Source organism: Lissotriton vulgaris, chromosome 10 (genome assembly GCF_964263255.1).
Source record: "Lissotriton vulgaris chromosome 10, aLisVul1.2, whole genome shotgun sequence".
NCBI lineage: Eukaryota > Metazoa > Chordata > Amphibia > Caudata > Salamandridae > Lissotriton > Lissotriton vulgaris.
In genome coordinates, this window is record NC_141698.1 from 1,101,148,974 (window position 1) to 1,101,164,626 (window position 15,653).

A 15,653-nucleotide genomic window follows, 5' to 3' on the forward strand; every position below is an offset into this window, starting at 1 on the left:
GGCGCCGTAACAGCCCCAAAGGTGGTACAGTGGAAGGCCAACATGGATTGGTGTATGTTCCGAGAGAAGACGGTGTACATTGCCAGGGGTAAACCCAAAAAATGGCAGAAGATATGGGGGGCCTGGAATGAGTATAGGGGTGACATTTGCATACCACCTGACATCGCCCCAATGGAGGAACACTTGACCCCATAATCTACATCTCCAACACACGTTCTGATTGCATAGCTATCCTGTGTTCCCCCTCCCCCTACGGTCCTACACATGAGTACTGTTTTTGATTGTTATTGTGATTATTGGGCCTAGCCGACTCTAGGATCGGGCTCTGTTGCACAACTATTTCAATTGCCTTGTTTCTTAGCACTAGTTCTGGTGCTTTCCTTCCTTGTACTTGTTACTCGTTATAAAAAACAGAAAATTTCAACCTTGAGACGTACTAGTAACTTGCTCCTTGTACACTTGCCTTCTGGTTAACGATATGCTGCCTAGCCTCCGGGATGTATGGCTAAATAGCTGTGTGCACTGCTTCGAAAATAAAGGTTTTAAAATTTAAAAAAAAAAAGAAAACGAGGAACGGACAACATAGGCTATGTTCCCTTCGTAAAAAACATAACCATAAAATCGAACATGGGTAGCAGTAAAACAATACAGTTTCTCCAGACCTGGTGAAAGAGGAGAACAAGTTCATCAGGCGGGTGGTAGCACTCCCCCCCAGTACGCCTCTTGTTCCACTAAGGCTAGATCTGGGGATGCAACCTCTTGATGAAGAACTGGCATTGCCAGTTGGCTTATTGGCGTAGGTTGTGGGCAGCTCCAGAATTGATTAGTTATAGGTAGGGGCTCCAGGAGGTGCTAGCTATGCCTAACGTAGGGAAAATTAAATGGTTTAAATTCATTAAAACGGAGTTTGAGGGTCTAGGCCTAGCGACTCTCTGGTCTGACCCTTTATCCACTTGTCCATTAATTTCCAAAAAGAGACTGGCAAAGGTTTACTACGACAGCAAATTAGCGGCACTCTGTCTTCGACAAAACCTTGGGACATTCACGGAGTCATTTTTACGCATCAAGCACATCTACAACTTTGAACCAGCCTTGGATAAATTATATCCTGCCTTACTCAAGAAACTCTATTTGCAATGGAGGCACGGGACTCTCCCACTTCGAGCCCTTAATAGTAAGTGGAGCGAACCAGCAGTCAGTCTATGTCCGGCTTGCAGAGTGGCCAATGAATCTGAGCTGCACATAATTTTTTTCTGCCCGGCTTATAAAGTGACCCGTAAGAAATGGATTGTTCCAGTATGCAGGAATTTGGGGTTTGCAGAGTGCCTGGCCGCGTTCAGAGTGCTGAAAACAGACTTGTCGGATCACATTGTTTTTGCAGCGGCTAAATACCTAGGTGCAATGTGGTCTCTGAGAAGTCAGTGCCTTAAGGTCGGTCACTGAACTTTATCGTAGTAAAAATGGGACACCTTGTACCAATGAAATATTCTTATGGACTCCGATGAACCTTGGAATGTTTTAATGTTTTAACAGTTTTATGAAATGGATTCTCAATATCTTTTATGGTAAAACAATACTCAGGGTGTACCATAACAACTAGTGGTAGGTGGGCAACAATGATAATTTGTGGTAAAAAACTAAAAAGGAATTTCAACAAGCGTGAAGGGTTGTGGGGTGGAAACCTAATACAGTTGTTAACAGAGCCCTGTCTGCACTGGCCCAGCTTGCAGCGTACTGTCAACAGGAGAGCGACAGAGTTTTCTGCACAGGTCCAGCTTCAAGCGCATGGTAAACAGGACCAGGACAATGACACAGGGCAATGTTTTATAAAAGTATTCTTGCGTTGCAGTGTTAAATGTAAATCTGTATTTGCTAAGTGCAAACTACTCACCCTTACGGGTCTCAAGGCGCTGGGGGCCGTCATGGAAATTAAGTGAGCTATTGCCCAGAGTCACATGGTGCTGAGCTGAGCTGCCGCCGGGGATCGAACCGTGAACCCTATGTTCCGAAGTCAGCTGCCCTGGCTGCTGCACCACACCTCTCCAGTGTTCTGCATCCTTATTTCAGAAACGGTTTACATGCACAGCTGACAGTCTTACTGCACCTAAAACTGTCAGGCGATATGGTATGCCCCTTCGCTCACCATCAAAGCATCACTGGTTCTAAATCCAAGGAGCACACATACGGCCGGAGGACTACTACAAACCACCCGGCCAGACAGGTTTAGACAATAGTAGGTCATTCACAGACTACCAGGGACCTCGTCTAACGCCCTCATCCGAAAGGGGAAATGCATCGCCAAACAAGAGAGTAGTGTCACCGAAGTACCATTCGAATGCACTGTTCCATGCTAGCAGACACATCTTACGGCCCTTCACCAAGTTCAGGGAGTCCCCTGATAGCAGAAGCCCAGGATCAAGGGATTTAATTAGAACATTTACCTTCAGGACATGCCCATTAAAAAAAATATATATATATAGCGCACAGCTACTCAAACTAGAGTGTCCTGGCGCACAACAGCAGAAAAAGTGTCGGAATGCCGAAGAGGGGCTAGTTTTTAAAAAGCCAGGTTTTAAGATTCTTTCGGAAAGTTAACAGGTCTGTGGTTAATCTCAGAGGTTCTGGAAGACTGTTACACATCCGCGCACCAAGGAAACCAAACGATCTTCCCCCATACGTGCACAGCGTATTTTGGGAATGAAGGCAAGGTTAGCATTTGAAGATCTTAGGGATCTAGTTGAAATGTAGCAGTTAACGCACATGTTAAGGTAGCAGGCTCCTAAGCCAATAAAGGCTTTTTAAAAAATCACTATAGCTTTGAAATCGATCCTTTCCTGCATGCGCAGCCAGTGCAACGACCTTTGAATGGGGGATATATTAGATTTGGGTTTAGGCCTCACAATAGCTCTGGCGCTGCGTTTTGCACCACTTGCAGGCGCTGAATGAGACATTTGGGCAATCCGAGGTACAAACTGTTAACATAATCTAGTTTAGGTGTCACCAAGCCTTGCACCACTATCTTTCTACTGTCTAGTGATAGGAGTGGCAGGAATTATTTTAAACATCCGGATTGTATCAAAGCATGCGCCTGCTAAAGTTTGGATCTGTGAACGCATGGAGTGTTGAAGGCAGGTGTGGCAAGTCTTTTGGCGACCAAGTGCTCCAGTTATACATTTCAGGTTGTCCAAAGAAGACGACTTCTGTTTTATCCGGGTTACACTTCAGCTGATTTATCTTAAGCCAATTGAACACCTTTGTGAGGCAGGATCTAATATTAGCGCCGTCAAAGTCAGTTCCTTTGTCACAGGTAAAAATCAGCTTAGTGTCATCCGCGTTAAGATCATTTTTGTGCCTTCTTCATCTACCAAAGGTGTAAGGGGTGATAGATATATATTGAAAAGGGTGGGACTGAGAATAGAGCCCTGGGGAACACCCACATTCATAGCGGATATGGGAGATGAAAAAGGGGGTGGCTAGATGTCCTGTGATCTGTTTTCCAGGAAGGAGGACATCCATGTTAGGGTGGCCATGCCCAAACCAATGTTTGCTAGTCTATCGAGCAGCCTCTCGTGTGGGACCGTGTCAAAGGCCGCCGAAAATTCGAGTAGGATCAAAACGGCTTTCCCTCCTTGGTATAGTTTACCTCTGATAAATTCTGTCACCTCGACCTAAAGCCGGATTGTGAATCATGAAGTAGCTTCCGGTTTTCAATGTGCTTTATGAGAGCCCTGTTTACATGTTTCTCTAGTACTTTAGAGAGGGCGGGAAGTAGGGAGATTGGCCTGTAGTTGGCGAGATCATTATGATCGGCATTAGGAGTTGGATCTTTGCCTGCTTCCATCTGTGTGGCACATTGCCAGAAGAAAGGGATAAGTTAAACAACTTATTAGCTGTAGGATTGATGATAGGTGCTAGTAGGTTAAGTAAATTCGCCGGGCAAGGGTCAGTTGGAGAACTTGACTTTATGCTTTGGAGAAGAGAGAGTGACTCCTCTAATTGAATCTCGGGGAGCGATAGTAGAGTAGGGGGCTCCTGCAAGACAAACTTTCCATTTACTGAGTGATAGAAGGTCAACTCATCCTCAGAATTATCAAAGGCTTGTTGGATTAAGGTGCTCTTGTTATAGAAAAATAGTGCTATCTGCCTAGACCATTCCACCGTGAGCGGCCCTTCCTTCTTGTAGGTTTTAGGGGAGGTGAATGATTTCGCTATGCTGAAAATGTCTTTGCTCTTATTATGGGCAGATTCGATCTTGGTCTGAAAGACCCACGATGTGCCCCGATGACAACACTCAAGAAGCAGCAAACACAACGGGCTCCTCTCCATATGTTCCCAAAGATCGATATCTTCACGTACCCGCACCAGCTGTGAAGTATCTGCGATGGTGAAAACTGAAAACAGGCGTGTAGTTAAAAGCTAGGCACGCAGCCTCCTGAAGCGGCTGCTATGCTGATAGCTGAAGCGCGGCGGCTGTGAAGCGAGCACTGTGCCGATCCAATAAAAGGCACGTGGCCTCCAACACTAAACAATCAAACCCCATAAAATCCGCTCCACCTCCAAAAGCACACACGCTTCCTCCTCTATAAAAAAAAACATGAATATCTATCCTGAAGCGCGGCTTCCGTGAAGGGTGCTGTGCTGATGAAACAAAAGCTGCATGGGCTCCAAAAACATAAGTAAACCAAGTTTGTTTACACACAGTACCTTCTGGTTGGAAACTGAAAATACTTTCAGCTGAGCGCATTTCTTGCCGAGCCAATAAAGTCCACTCGGCCTCCAAAAGCACACATGCTAGCTCTTCTGGAAAAAATTTTGCAGAAGAATCTGAAGCGCAGCGTCTGTCAAGCGGGTGCCCGACTGATAAAACAAAAGCTCTGTGGGCTCAAAAAACATAATCAAACTAACTTTGTTTACACACGTATACACACGCTACTTTCCAGTTTAAAACTGAAAATGCCGTCAGCTGAGCGCATTTTGCTCGAGGAGCACAAAAACACCCCATTCCGCAAGGAGCGAGAAGAAAAAATAAATAGTGCGCTGACACTAACATAACTAAACAGGAGGGAACAAATACATGTAATAGGGCCAGTAGGCATGGGAGGGATACACACCCCAAAAGGAGGCACAAATACAAACAATTCACCACTTAAAAGCAAGGTTTTCAGAACGGCACAAACGAATAAATGAAAAACGATGGGGTAGCTCAAAGCCTTAGAGTAGATACAGCATGTCTTGAAGAGACAGCGCAAGACCTGAAAATGAAATGGGTCAGATAGTGCATTTCCCCACACAAGTTGCACATTAAGAAGTTTTTTTTTAAAACACACAGGTTTTGGAGGAGCATTCATAAAATATGCCAATACATTCATGGATTTACAGGAAAGTAGGACTGTTGGGGAAAGTTGAGCCTCCCTAAGAAATATTTGAGGAAAAAAACAAGTAAAGTAATCATTTTCATGGAGAAATAATTATGCCTCACTGCATGGTTTCACATCCTTCTGCTTTGGTTTCATCACTTAATGACCATACAAGCAGCACGGGTGTGACCTCATGGCAATGACATTTTACTCTTTGGCTAGGCCTTGCCAGTAGTACCTCTACAAGCGACTGTGGCCAATATACAAACACAGTCAGACCAACTGGTAAGGCTGGGGTAGAGTCAGTCACACGCCAAGCTTCAGTGTCCACTCTACAGGTCTTTAAGAGGTGCGCAAAATGTGAGTGACAGTGCCCCAGTCCTACCAGCCTTTCAGAAGTATGCGATAGCGGACTCTTTCCAAATCCCCAAATGTAGAATCAGCCTCTTTAGACAGGGTCCAGAACAAGTTAAACCAACCCCAGACCTTGGTGAGCTGATGGCACATGCCTGGAACAAGAGAGCAGGAAAGAGTCCCCAGGGCCAGCAGCCAGGCCTACCTTCAGCAGGGTAATGTTCCAGGTGAAGTTCTCCACTGCCTTGTTGAGCTTCCTCTCTTTCAGCCCCTCTTTGGCTCCAATCAGGTGCAGCTTCTCGTGGTACTCCATCGCTGGAAGAAGAAGCGTTGAGTTTACCAGTGTGCACTGCGATTATGAGGCCCTGTGCTTCATGAGTAGAAGTTACTTCCTGCAACACTGCGGCTCGTGCATGGATTACCAGACTCACATGTATGTACCTTTGCCCACCACTAGCAAGATTGTATGACACACGTCCAAGAATGCTACTTTCTAAAGTATGTACCTGTCTACACTGGGCACACATTGCCATCATGAGACACAGAGCCTCAAACCAATGTTGCTTACCTGAAGCATTGCTGCCCCTGTGAGGTTTCCAAGGCTCACGTGATTGCACCTTTGCCCACTAGCAGGACCCAAAGTGCCTAACAACAGACCGAAAGGTGTGGACAGGAAGAACGTCACAGTCATTGAGTCATGAGAGTAAGTTATGTGCCTGTAACCCTTCTTCTAAAATATGGTTAATATCTAATGATGTGTGGCTGCAAGCTAACAGTGACAGACACTGGAGGAAGGTAGGAGCTCCAGCATGTGCCTCAGATACAGGCTCAGTCACTCCATGTGTATAAAAAAACACCTACAAGAAGCTGAACTCATCCCCAGGTGTAGGCAGAGGACCACTCCTCACAGGAGAAGTGTGGCTCAATGGTTAGAGCGGCAGACCCTGATGCAGAGGTCTAGCCCGGGACCAGGGTTCAATTCCCCACCTCGGCGGGTCTTGGGCTCAAATTCCACGGACCTGATCATTCTCGCCTCGGTGCCTATTCCAATCATGGAGTCCCACTTTGCAACTCTGGGCAATAGCTTGCTTAATCTCCACAACGGCCCCCACAACGCTAAGGATGCCTGGCCTCCACCTTGGGGGTGCCCAGGAGTGGACGCCTCACAGGGAAAGCCAGGATGGGTTCCACAGCGTTATTCGTACAAGCGCCTTGAGACCCTTGCGGGTGAGTAGTGCGCTATACAAGTATCAATTTACATTACATTTACATTACTTAAGCAGAACACAGAGCACTCACAGGACATGGACACAGAAGCACACACACCCCGGCATCCCCTCCAAGGCCACATCCTTTCCTCTGCTGACTACAGGTAGGAAACTCACAGCACTTCCAAAGAGGCAATGCTGTTGTACCAGGGTGCGTTTATAGAGTGATAACAACAGGGACAGGCAGCAGCGATGGAGGGATGCACGCCTTCATCAGATTCACAAGCAGTCACAGGACACGGGTGCAAATAGCACCAGGCTTCCCACTTCTGCTGCTCTGAAATGTGCTGACAATGCACATTCAGCAGCTGCACTGCCTCCTGTTGGCAGGAGAGGCCAGAACTGTGCAATGGTGCAAAGAATCTGCAGGACAGAAGATATTCCAGCCCAAACCATATTGTATTTTATACCTCAGTATTTTTAAAGATACTGTATGTACGCACTTCAAAGGACCCCTATCAACAGAACTGTTGGTCAACTGAGAAGCAACAGTCCCAAGTCAACAATGGAAGGCTGGAGACACCTGGAACAACTGGGATGCCAGGATGTGGTTTCATCATCAGCTTCAAAAGTGATATGATTCACCTCTGACGTCTCCTCAAATCCTAAAGCACAGGATGGACCCTCTTGGCTCACATGGCTATTATGTGTTGTGAAGAGGGGGGATAAGTAGAAACTACAGAAAGTTAACAGGGCTCTTACAAGTGTCAGGATGTAGCCCAGAGCGCCTACCTGGTTGTTAGGTAAGAACTACAATTCCCAGGAACCTTTGCGGTTTTGGCCGGATATAACGCGGCTATGCCAGGGAGACGTTGTACGTGATTCTGATGGTGTTCTAGCGAGAGCGGTTGTCTCTCAAACCGGAGGGTTCCCTTTGTTGAGCCATTGTGGAGATCGGCGTCTGAAGTCAAGGCGTGCGGTCAAGGTTCAGGTACCATGTTCATCTGCAGCGAGTAGAGCGGCTTGCTCTCGAGTGGCTGCGGGTGTCGATTTATTGGGTTGACAATTACGGCTCAGATTTCCTAACCGCATATCGAGTAAACTCGGTTCGGTTTTCGTTCTGTTGGGAGATCTGTTTGCTCTTCGGTTCAAGTGGCGGAATGAAAAGGGGGGTTCTCCTCCGCATTGCCGTCACGAAGAAGTGACTACTCGGCATTCATTCTGGTGGATTATAAATATCAAAGCGGGGCGGCTGTGGTTACTACTACGCCCCGCCGTGTTTGATTTTGTTCTAAGTGTTTGGATTCGACCTTGGTGGCAACTGAGGTGGATGACGAAATCAATTTCCGTATTTCTATAAACAAAGACTGTGATTATCACGTTTATTTTTCTTGTTTTCTTTGCACGAGACTATTAACTGAGGGATACTGGATATTGTCAAGAATTGATTGACATCTATGGAATGTTTGTGCTGAAGTTCTTTTGAGTTCTTGGGGTATGTAAGATTAGGGGCTTCACATACAGTGCCAACGATATTATTGGATGCTTTTACTCCAATTCTATGTCAGGACAGGAGGCTCCGATTATGCTTAGTCTCATTTCTTTACTGACACATAGCAGCCAATCACATTACAGTAAAGAAAAAACAGAAACAGGGCGACCATAGAGTACACCCCTAGTATATAAACAGTCTCAGAGGTAACCACTTCCTCTTTCTTTGCTGCTCCGCAGCCAGTTAAGTGCATTATACTTACTTGAATTTTCATTGCTTGGCGTTCTATTGTTATTGTGCCTTGTGGATTATTGCCGCTTTATGCTTTGACATTGCGCTGTGTGTAACGCGCGTCTGGGGCTTGTACTCCGGTGTTGTTGGTCGCGTCTTGCGCCGGCTTTCAGCGTGCAATTTGCTTTGTTTACCGGAGCGTGGGTTTCACCTCCGTTGAGTCGCCGAGCGCTTCCCAGCTGCTCGCGCGCTGTTTGTGGAGCGGGAGCAGGGGTTCCGTTGGTTTTGAGAGCGCGAGCGCTCTTCGACGGTTCTGACTGGCAGGCGACAGTCGCGCATGCGCGCTGTCCTATTTCCGGCTGTTTTCTCTTCAGCTGGTTTGACGAAGGCGTTTGTTGACGTTTGCCCGCAACCTGTCAGTGCAGTTAACCCCGTCCTACGCTGAGGTCTTTTAGGACTTTGGTAGGGTGTTTTCTTGGCATAGGCTCTGCCTAGAGTGTAGTTTGGTGCAGGCTTTGGCTCCCTCCACGTTCTAATTGCTATCAAGGCAGGTTTTTCCTGCGCTTAAGCCTGCTTTGGGGTTATACACTCCCCCTTGACTGGTGTTTCCAACACTCCATATTCTAGTCGTCTTGTGGGCTGTTACCTCTACCTTGGTGTAGAATGGCTGAATATTTTGATGACGTGGAAGACGACTACTACTATGCTGATGAGGAGGAAGGCTCCTTGGAACAAGACTTAGTTGAACAATTGGATAAGGGTGTTCAAAAGTCAGTCAACAAAGCACTAGTGCGTGCTATTAACCCTTTGAAACGTCATCTGAGTCTCTATGCTCAACAGCAGGGCTGGTTGCCTGCTTCTAAGAAGACGGCGAAGTCGCCGGTTAACCCTCACAAGAATGATTTTCAGCGTCTGGCGAAAAGTTTAGCATCTGCGCCATCCACGACTGCTGGTCTTCAGGAGGCTGATTCGGACAATGGGTTATCCTCCGCTTCTTCAGACCATCTTTCCCCTCCACCTAAAAAACGGGTCTGTAAGGAGCATTTTGTGGACGCCCCTGAGCGTCCTCCGGTGCTTAATTTCGAGCCGGCTGACATTGTTCACCCCAACTCTTCATCATGGGGGCCTTCTCCGGCTGTAGCTGCCTACATTGAGGCACATATCCGTCAGCCTTTTGAGGCTTCGGTTCGTGCCAGACTGCGCTCGGAATGCCCGAGGCCTGATTTGTCTGCTCATTTATCTGATACCCCTGAAGTTGACCCAATGATGGTCACATATTTGAAAAAATATGCCAAGGACCCAAAGAAAGGCCTGGATAGATCCTGGCGGGCCTGCCAGGATAAGATGTTGGACGTCCTTGGGCCTCTCACGAAAATTTTGGACCTAGGTTACAGAGCCCAGGAAGCTTCTGCCCTCGTCAACCCTAAGGAGATGATAGAATGGGCGCAACGGGCAATTTGCCAGTTAGGTAATGCGAATTGTGCGATATCTGCGGAACGTCGCAGGTCCATCTTATTAAAGCTTGACCCTAGACTCTCTGAATTGGCCACTTCTGAGTCGGGCCCTGAGGCGGACGGCCTCCTGTTTGGCCAACCATTCCTTAAGGAACTCACGCGCTTTGTATCAACCTTTAGTGGCATCGACAAGGCGCAGGCCTCCTTGCGGAGAGCCATGCGTCCGGTTTTTGGAAAGGCCGGACGAGGTAGGGGACGCTCGTTCGGCCGTGGTTCGGCCAGTCAGTCCCAGAGGGGCAATTCATCTCAACACAGAGGCTCTTACGACGCAGGTTATTCCTCAAGAGCCAACTTCTATCCTTCCAGAAAGGGAAAAGGCCAGTACGGCAAAGGACGTTCCGGTGGTCATCAGGGACAGTACCAAGATTCCCACTCTACAGGTGAGGCTGATTCCTGCATGCGAGGTGATGTTGGGGGGTCGCATTCAGTTTTTCCTGCAGAATTGGCGCATGCTCTCCAGCGATGCTTGGGTGCTACAAACTGTTCAGGGGTTCCGAATAGAATTCTATCACCCGATGCATCAGTCCTGTCCCCCTCCTTGTCTGAGTTTTTCTCTTCAAGATCAAGTTTGTCTTTCCGAGGAGATAGATTCTCTTCTCAAAAAAGGGGCGGTGATTCCGACCACCCGTCATCCCCAGGGGTTTGCCAGCTCTGTCTTTCTGGTCGAGAAAAAAGGAGGAGGTGCTCGCCTTGTTCTCAACCTGAAAGAATTCAACGGGGGAGTCGTCTATCGACATTTCAAGATGGAGGGAATCCATCTCTTGAGGGATCTCCTTCGCGAAAAGGATTGGATGGTCAGGCTGGACCTCAAAGATGCATATCTCTCGGTTCCGATTTACAAACCGCATCGCCGTTTTCTTCAGTTTCGCTGGCAGGGAGTCTGGTACGAGTATCAGGTTCTCCCGTTCGGTCTCTCGTCGGCACCTTGGTGCTTCACGAAGCTGTTACGACCAGTTGTGGAGCATCTGCGGTCTCTGGGTGTCCGGTTGATTATTTATCTGGACGATATTCTCCTTATGGCGGATTGTCCAATCAAACTTATTCAACATCTGGAATTGTCCATCACTCTTTTACAGTCTCTGGGGTTCCTGATCAATGTTCAGAAATCAGTGTTGATCCCGTCCCAGCGTATAGATTTCCTGGGTTTTCAGATCGACTCGATGTCTTGTCAGCTTCTCTTGCCCAACCAAAAGATGCGTTCTATCAAGAGAGAGTTGACATCTGTTATTTCCAGACCGACTGTGTCGTTGAGGTCGTTGGCACGTGTAGTCGGTCTGCTGGCTTCTTCCATCCAGGCGATCTTTCCGGGTCCCCTACATTACAGGGCAATGCAGCGCCTAAAAATTCTTCATCTCCGGAAAGGCCTCGGATACTCCGATCAGATTCCTCTTACGGAGGAGGTCCGATGGGAGATGCAGTGGTGGTTGGACCACATGGAGGCCTGGAACGGCCGAGCCCTATTCGGTGTGTCTCCGGATCTAGTGATAGAGTCCGATGCCAGTCGGTGGGGCTGGGGAGCCCGTTGCGGCTCGATCTCGACAGGGGGTCGTTGGTCCCCTCAGGAATTGACGCTTCATATCAACTGTCTGGAACTCCTAGCGGGTTCTTTTGCGATCAAATGTTTTTCCCCTCTGCAAACCAATTGTTGTGTCCTCCTCCGGATGGACAATGTTTCAGCGGTCCGCTATGTCAACAAACTAGGCGGGACCAGGTCCAGAATCCTGGCGGAGATTGCCAAAGATTTTTGGCACTTCTGTCTGCAGAAAAAGATCACTGTTATTGCGGAGTACCTTCCGGGATGCCACAATCAGATAGCGGACTGGCACTCCAGGCATCTCCGGGATTACAGCGATTGGAGGCTGCATCCTCGGGTCTTCCGTGCCCTCCATCGGCGTTGGGGTCCTTGCCAACTAGATCTCTTTGCCTCACGCCTCAATGCGCAACTTCCGCATTTTTACAGTTGGAGGCCGGACCCTCAGGCTCTGGCCACGGATGCCTTTCTCCAGCAGTGGCCATCGACCCTCTGTTATGCCTTCCCTCCATTTCTGATGATTCCCAGGGTATTGGCCTACTCCAAACGATTTCAGACGGATCTGATTCTGATTGCCCCTCTCTGGAGGGCTCAAGCGTGGTTTCCGGTCCTTCTAGAAATGTGTTCGGCTCCACCGTTTCTCCTTCCCCCTTTGTGGAATCTCCTGTTGGACCCTCTCGGAGATCCTCATCCCCTGATCCTCTCAGGCTCCCTCCCACTCCTCGCGTGGAGGATCTCGGGGATCGCTGGTCGCTCCCAGGCCTTTCAAGCGACGCTTCCAAGCTCCTTAGTGAAGCATGGGCTCCCAATGCTCACAAACGGTATAAGGGGTCTTGGAAGCGTTGGTGTGATTGGTGTTCACAACACCAAGTTGATCCCGTTTCAGCAGATATCAGCATGATTGTTAATTTCTTGGCCTCCTTAGCCACCTCTGGTCTGGCTTATTCAACTATCAACGGTTTTCGATCGGCTATTTCGGCGGGTCATGCCCACATAGATGGGAAACCCGCAGGTGAACATCCTTTTGTTTCCAGGTTACTTAAAGGGGTTCGTTTCGCGAAACCTCCCACTCCTAAGTATGTTACTTTGTGGGATGTGTCGGTGGTGCTCAAGTTTTTGGAGGCCTGGCCTCCCAATGCGTCTTTATCCCGCAAACAATTATCTGCAAAACTAACTATGTTGTTATGTTTGGTCTCCTGCAAACGCGTGTCAGACGTACACGCTTTGGACCTGGCGGGTCGCAGCTTTACTCCTGAAGGAGTTTCCTTTCGTCTCTCCAGACGGACCAAATCTAATACACCTTCTATTTCTTATCCTGCTTTCCCTTCTCACCCCAACCTCTGTGTGGTTCAATGCCTCAAGGCTTATGAGGTGAGTACTGCTTCTTTGCGCTCTGACATGCAGGGTCCACTTTTTATTGCATTGCAAAAGCCTTTCCGCCCTGTCTCTCCAGCTACCTTGGCGCGCTGGGTGCGGGGTCTTATGTCTGAAGCTGGAATTGATGTTTCGGTTTTTGGCGCACATTCTGCACGGGGTGCGATGGCGTCCAAAGCCTATTCCATGGGTGTTACTCTGTTTGATATAATGAAGGCTGCAGATTGGTCATCTGCTTCTGTGTTTAAGACCTTTTATTTTAAACCTATCAATAGTGTTGCGTCTGTAGTAGTGGATCAGCTTTGAACAAGCATAATCGGAGCCTCCTGTCCTGACATAGAATTAAAAATTTGCAAACATTCGTGACAAGAATTTTCAATTCTATTAAGGACAAGGAGGCGAGGATTATCCCACCCGTTATCTATGCATGTATTGATTAGATTGTTACTATGCAATACTTCAAAAAATCTTTCATAATGATATGTGAAGAATGTTTTGATTTTTCTATACCCACCCTTATTTGCTCATGATTACACAGGACGTGTATTACGGCTTTGTGTCTTTTTCAGGCTCTGATCCCAAGTGAGGTTCCTCCGGCTCCGTCCTTGTGGAAGTTCTGCTGCGAGTTTCTACTCCTCGTTGGCCTGCTCCTGTTCCTTTGGATTTTGGAAGTTCCTCCGCCTCCTACTTCGGATTTTGGCCCTTTTGGATGATGTTCTCCTGGGTTCCTCTGATGTTACTTGGTTCTTCATTTTGGATTTTGGGACAAAGAAAGAGGAAGTGGTTACCTCTGAGACTGTTTATATACTAGGGGTGTACTCTATGGTCGCCCTGTTTCTGTTTTTTCTTTACTGTAATGTGATTGGCTGCTATGTGTCAGTAAAGAAATGAGACTAAGCATAATCCTCGCCTCCTTGTCCTTAATAGAATTGAAAATTCTTGTCACGAATGTTTGCAAATTTTTAATTGTGGTTCTTGTGTTGTTTAGGGGAGGAAGGCGCACTGAGAAAATACTGCTTCATGCATGAAGAGGAATTGAGACAGCACAGGTGAATTACGGTCCTTATAGCGAGAATTGAGTGAGAGTAGGTTTTCATGTATGTGTAATTAACCTAAAGTGTGTTCTTTTTTACAGCTTCTTTTCCCAGCGGTCCCTTTCCTTCCTTTTCCGGGTTTTTTCCCCTTCGGGGTTTTTTCCCTCACCGTATCACTTGAACACCCTGTTTATATTAATCAGGGTGTTTGGGAGGTCCGGAGGTGGAGCATTATTACTACAAGCGGATCCTGCAGAGTGCCAACCTGACAACAAGAGTCACTCTGTGATCCGACCAGCATGACCCCAGTGATGAAGGGCAGGTCAGAGGTACCAACAGATAAGCCAGGGGTATCATCCCCTGCCTTTAGCCAACCCTAAGGAATGGCCATGCCTACAAGACCCTTCCGGCCTTTGTCTGTGAAGCGGACAGTCCACGGGGCGGGCGCCACGTGTCGCCCACGTGTATCGACTCCTCGCTGAGACTGGCAGACTGTTGTCCTGCACTAATCATCTCTCAAAGGGGGGATTTCAGCAGCTTTCACTTAATCTGAGAAAGATTACCGGATGAAAACATGCAGAACTAAGAAACCAATTATTTGGAAGAAATAGTTCCGGCCGGATTAGCAGCATGAGGATGACCATGGGTTGACGTTGCAAATCTGCCAGATTAACCCTCAGAATCAGTGAATGGGCACAGATTTTAAAATATAAACTTTCTTTGCTCCAACAAACAGCAAATGCAGGTTCATGATTTGTGCATGCAGCGTTCACTTGAATACACAGCAGTAATGCACACCCTTCCAAACACGGACACAGGAGATATGTAGAGTTAGCAGATCCCACTGGCTAATGTAGAATGGATCTGTCAGGTCAAAGAACCCGGTGCAAGGGAGTTTTTTTTGCTAAATTAACATGAACGTGCATCAAAAATGTCCCTGTAATAAAATATAGCGTAACTCCTTCTCACTCACACTCACTGACATGGTGCCTTAGAATTTAGCTAATCTAAATTTACCACCACTGCACATCTCTCCTTAACTCTTCCCATCAGTGTAAATGTAATCTTAAATCAACTCTAGGCCTTACCCTAACTGTTACACTTGAATGTATGTTAGGATTCACCCATCGCTTAATCCTTACAGTAAACCTAGACCTCACCTCAAATCTAATCCTAACCCTATCAATCAAATTTATCTGAGGTTTCACCCTTACGTTAACCTTTACAGTAAGACTGCAGCTAACTATTAATCCAATCCCAATTGTCACTCTTGAATTTACCTTAGATGTGATCTTTCACCTAATCCTTACTGTAAACCTAAACCCAACCCTAATCTCAAATCCAATCTTAACTGTCTCTCTTTATTTTATCATAGGTACGACCCTTGCCGTAATCTTTACCGTAAACCTAAAGCTAATGTTGAATCCAACCCTGTCACTCTTGAATTTACCTTAGATGTGACCTATCGCTTAATCCTTACAGTAATCCTAAACCTAATCTCGAATCCAAACCGGTCACTCTTGAATTTACCTTGGATGTGCAACCTTCCTTTAATCAT

The 15,653-nt window shown here is 47.2% G+C and overlaps 1 protein-coding gene across 1 annotated transcript in view; it reads right to left on the minus strand.

Moving 5' to 3' along the window:
• Positions 1 to 15,653, minus strand: part of PLCL2 (phospholipase C like 2) — a 422,947-nt gene that overhangs the window by 16,748 nt on the left and 390,546 nt on the right. The window contains exon 5 of the mRNA XM_086942184.1: positions 5,917 to 6,026. Within this exon, the coding sequence (XP_086798310.1) occupies positions 5,917 to 6,026 (110 nt within the window). The remainder of the gene's footprint in view (positions 1 to 5,916; positions 6,027 to 15,653) is intronic.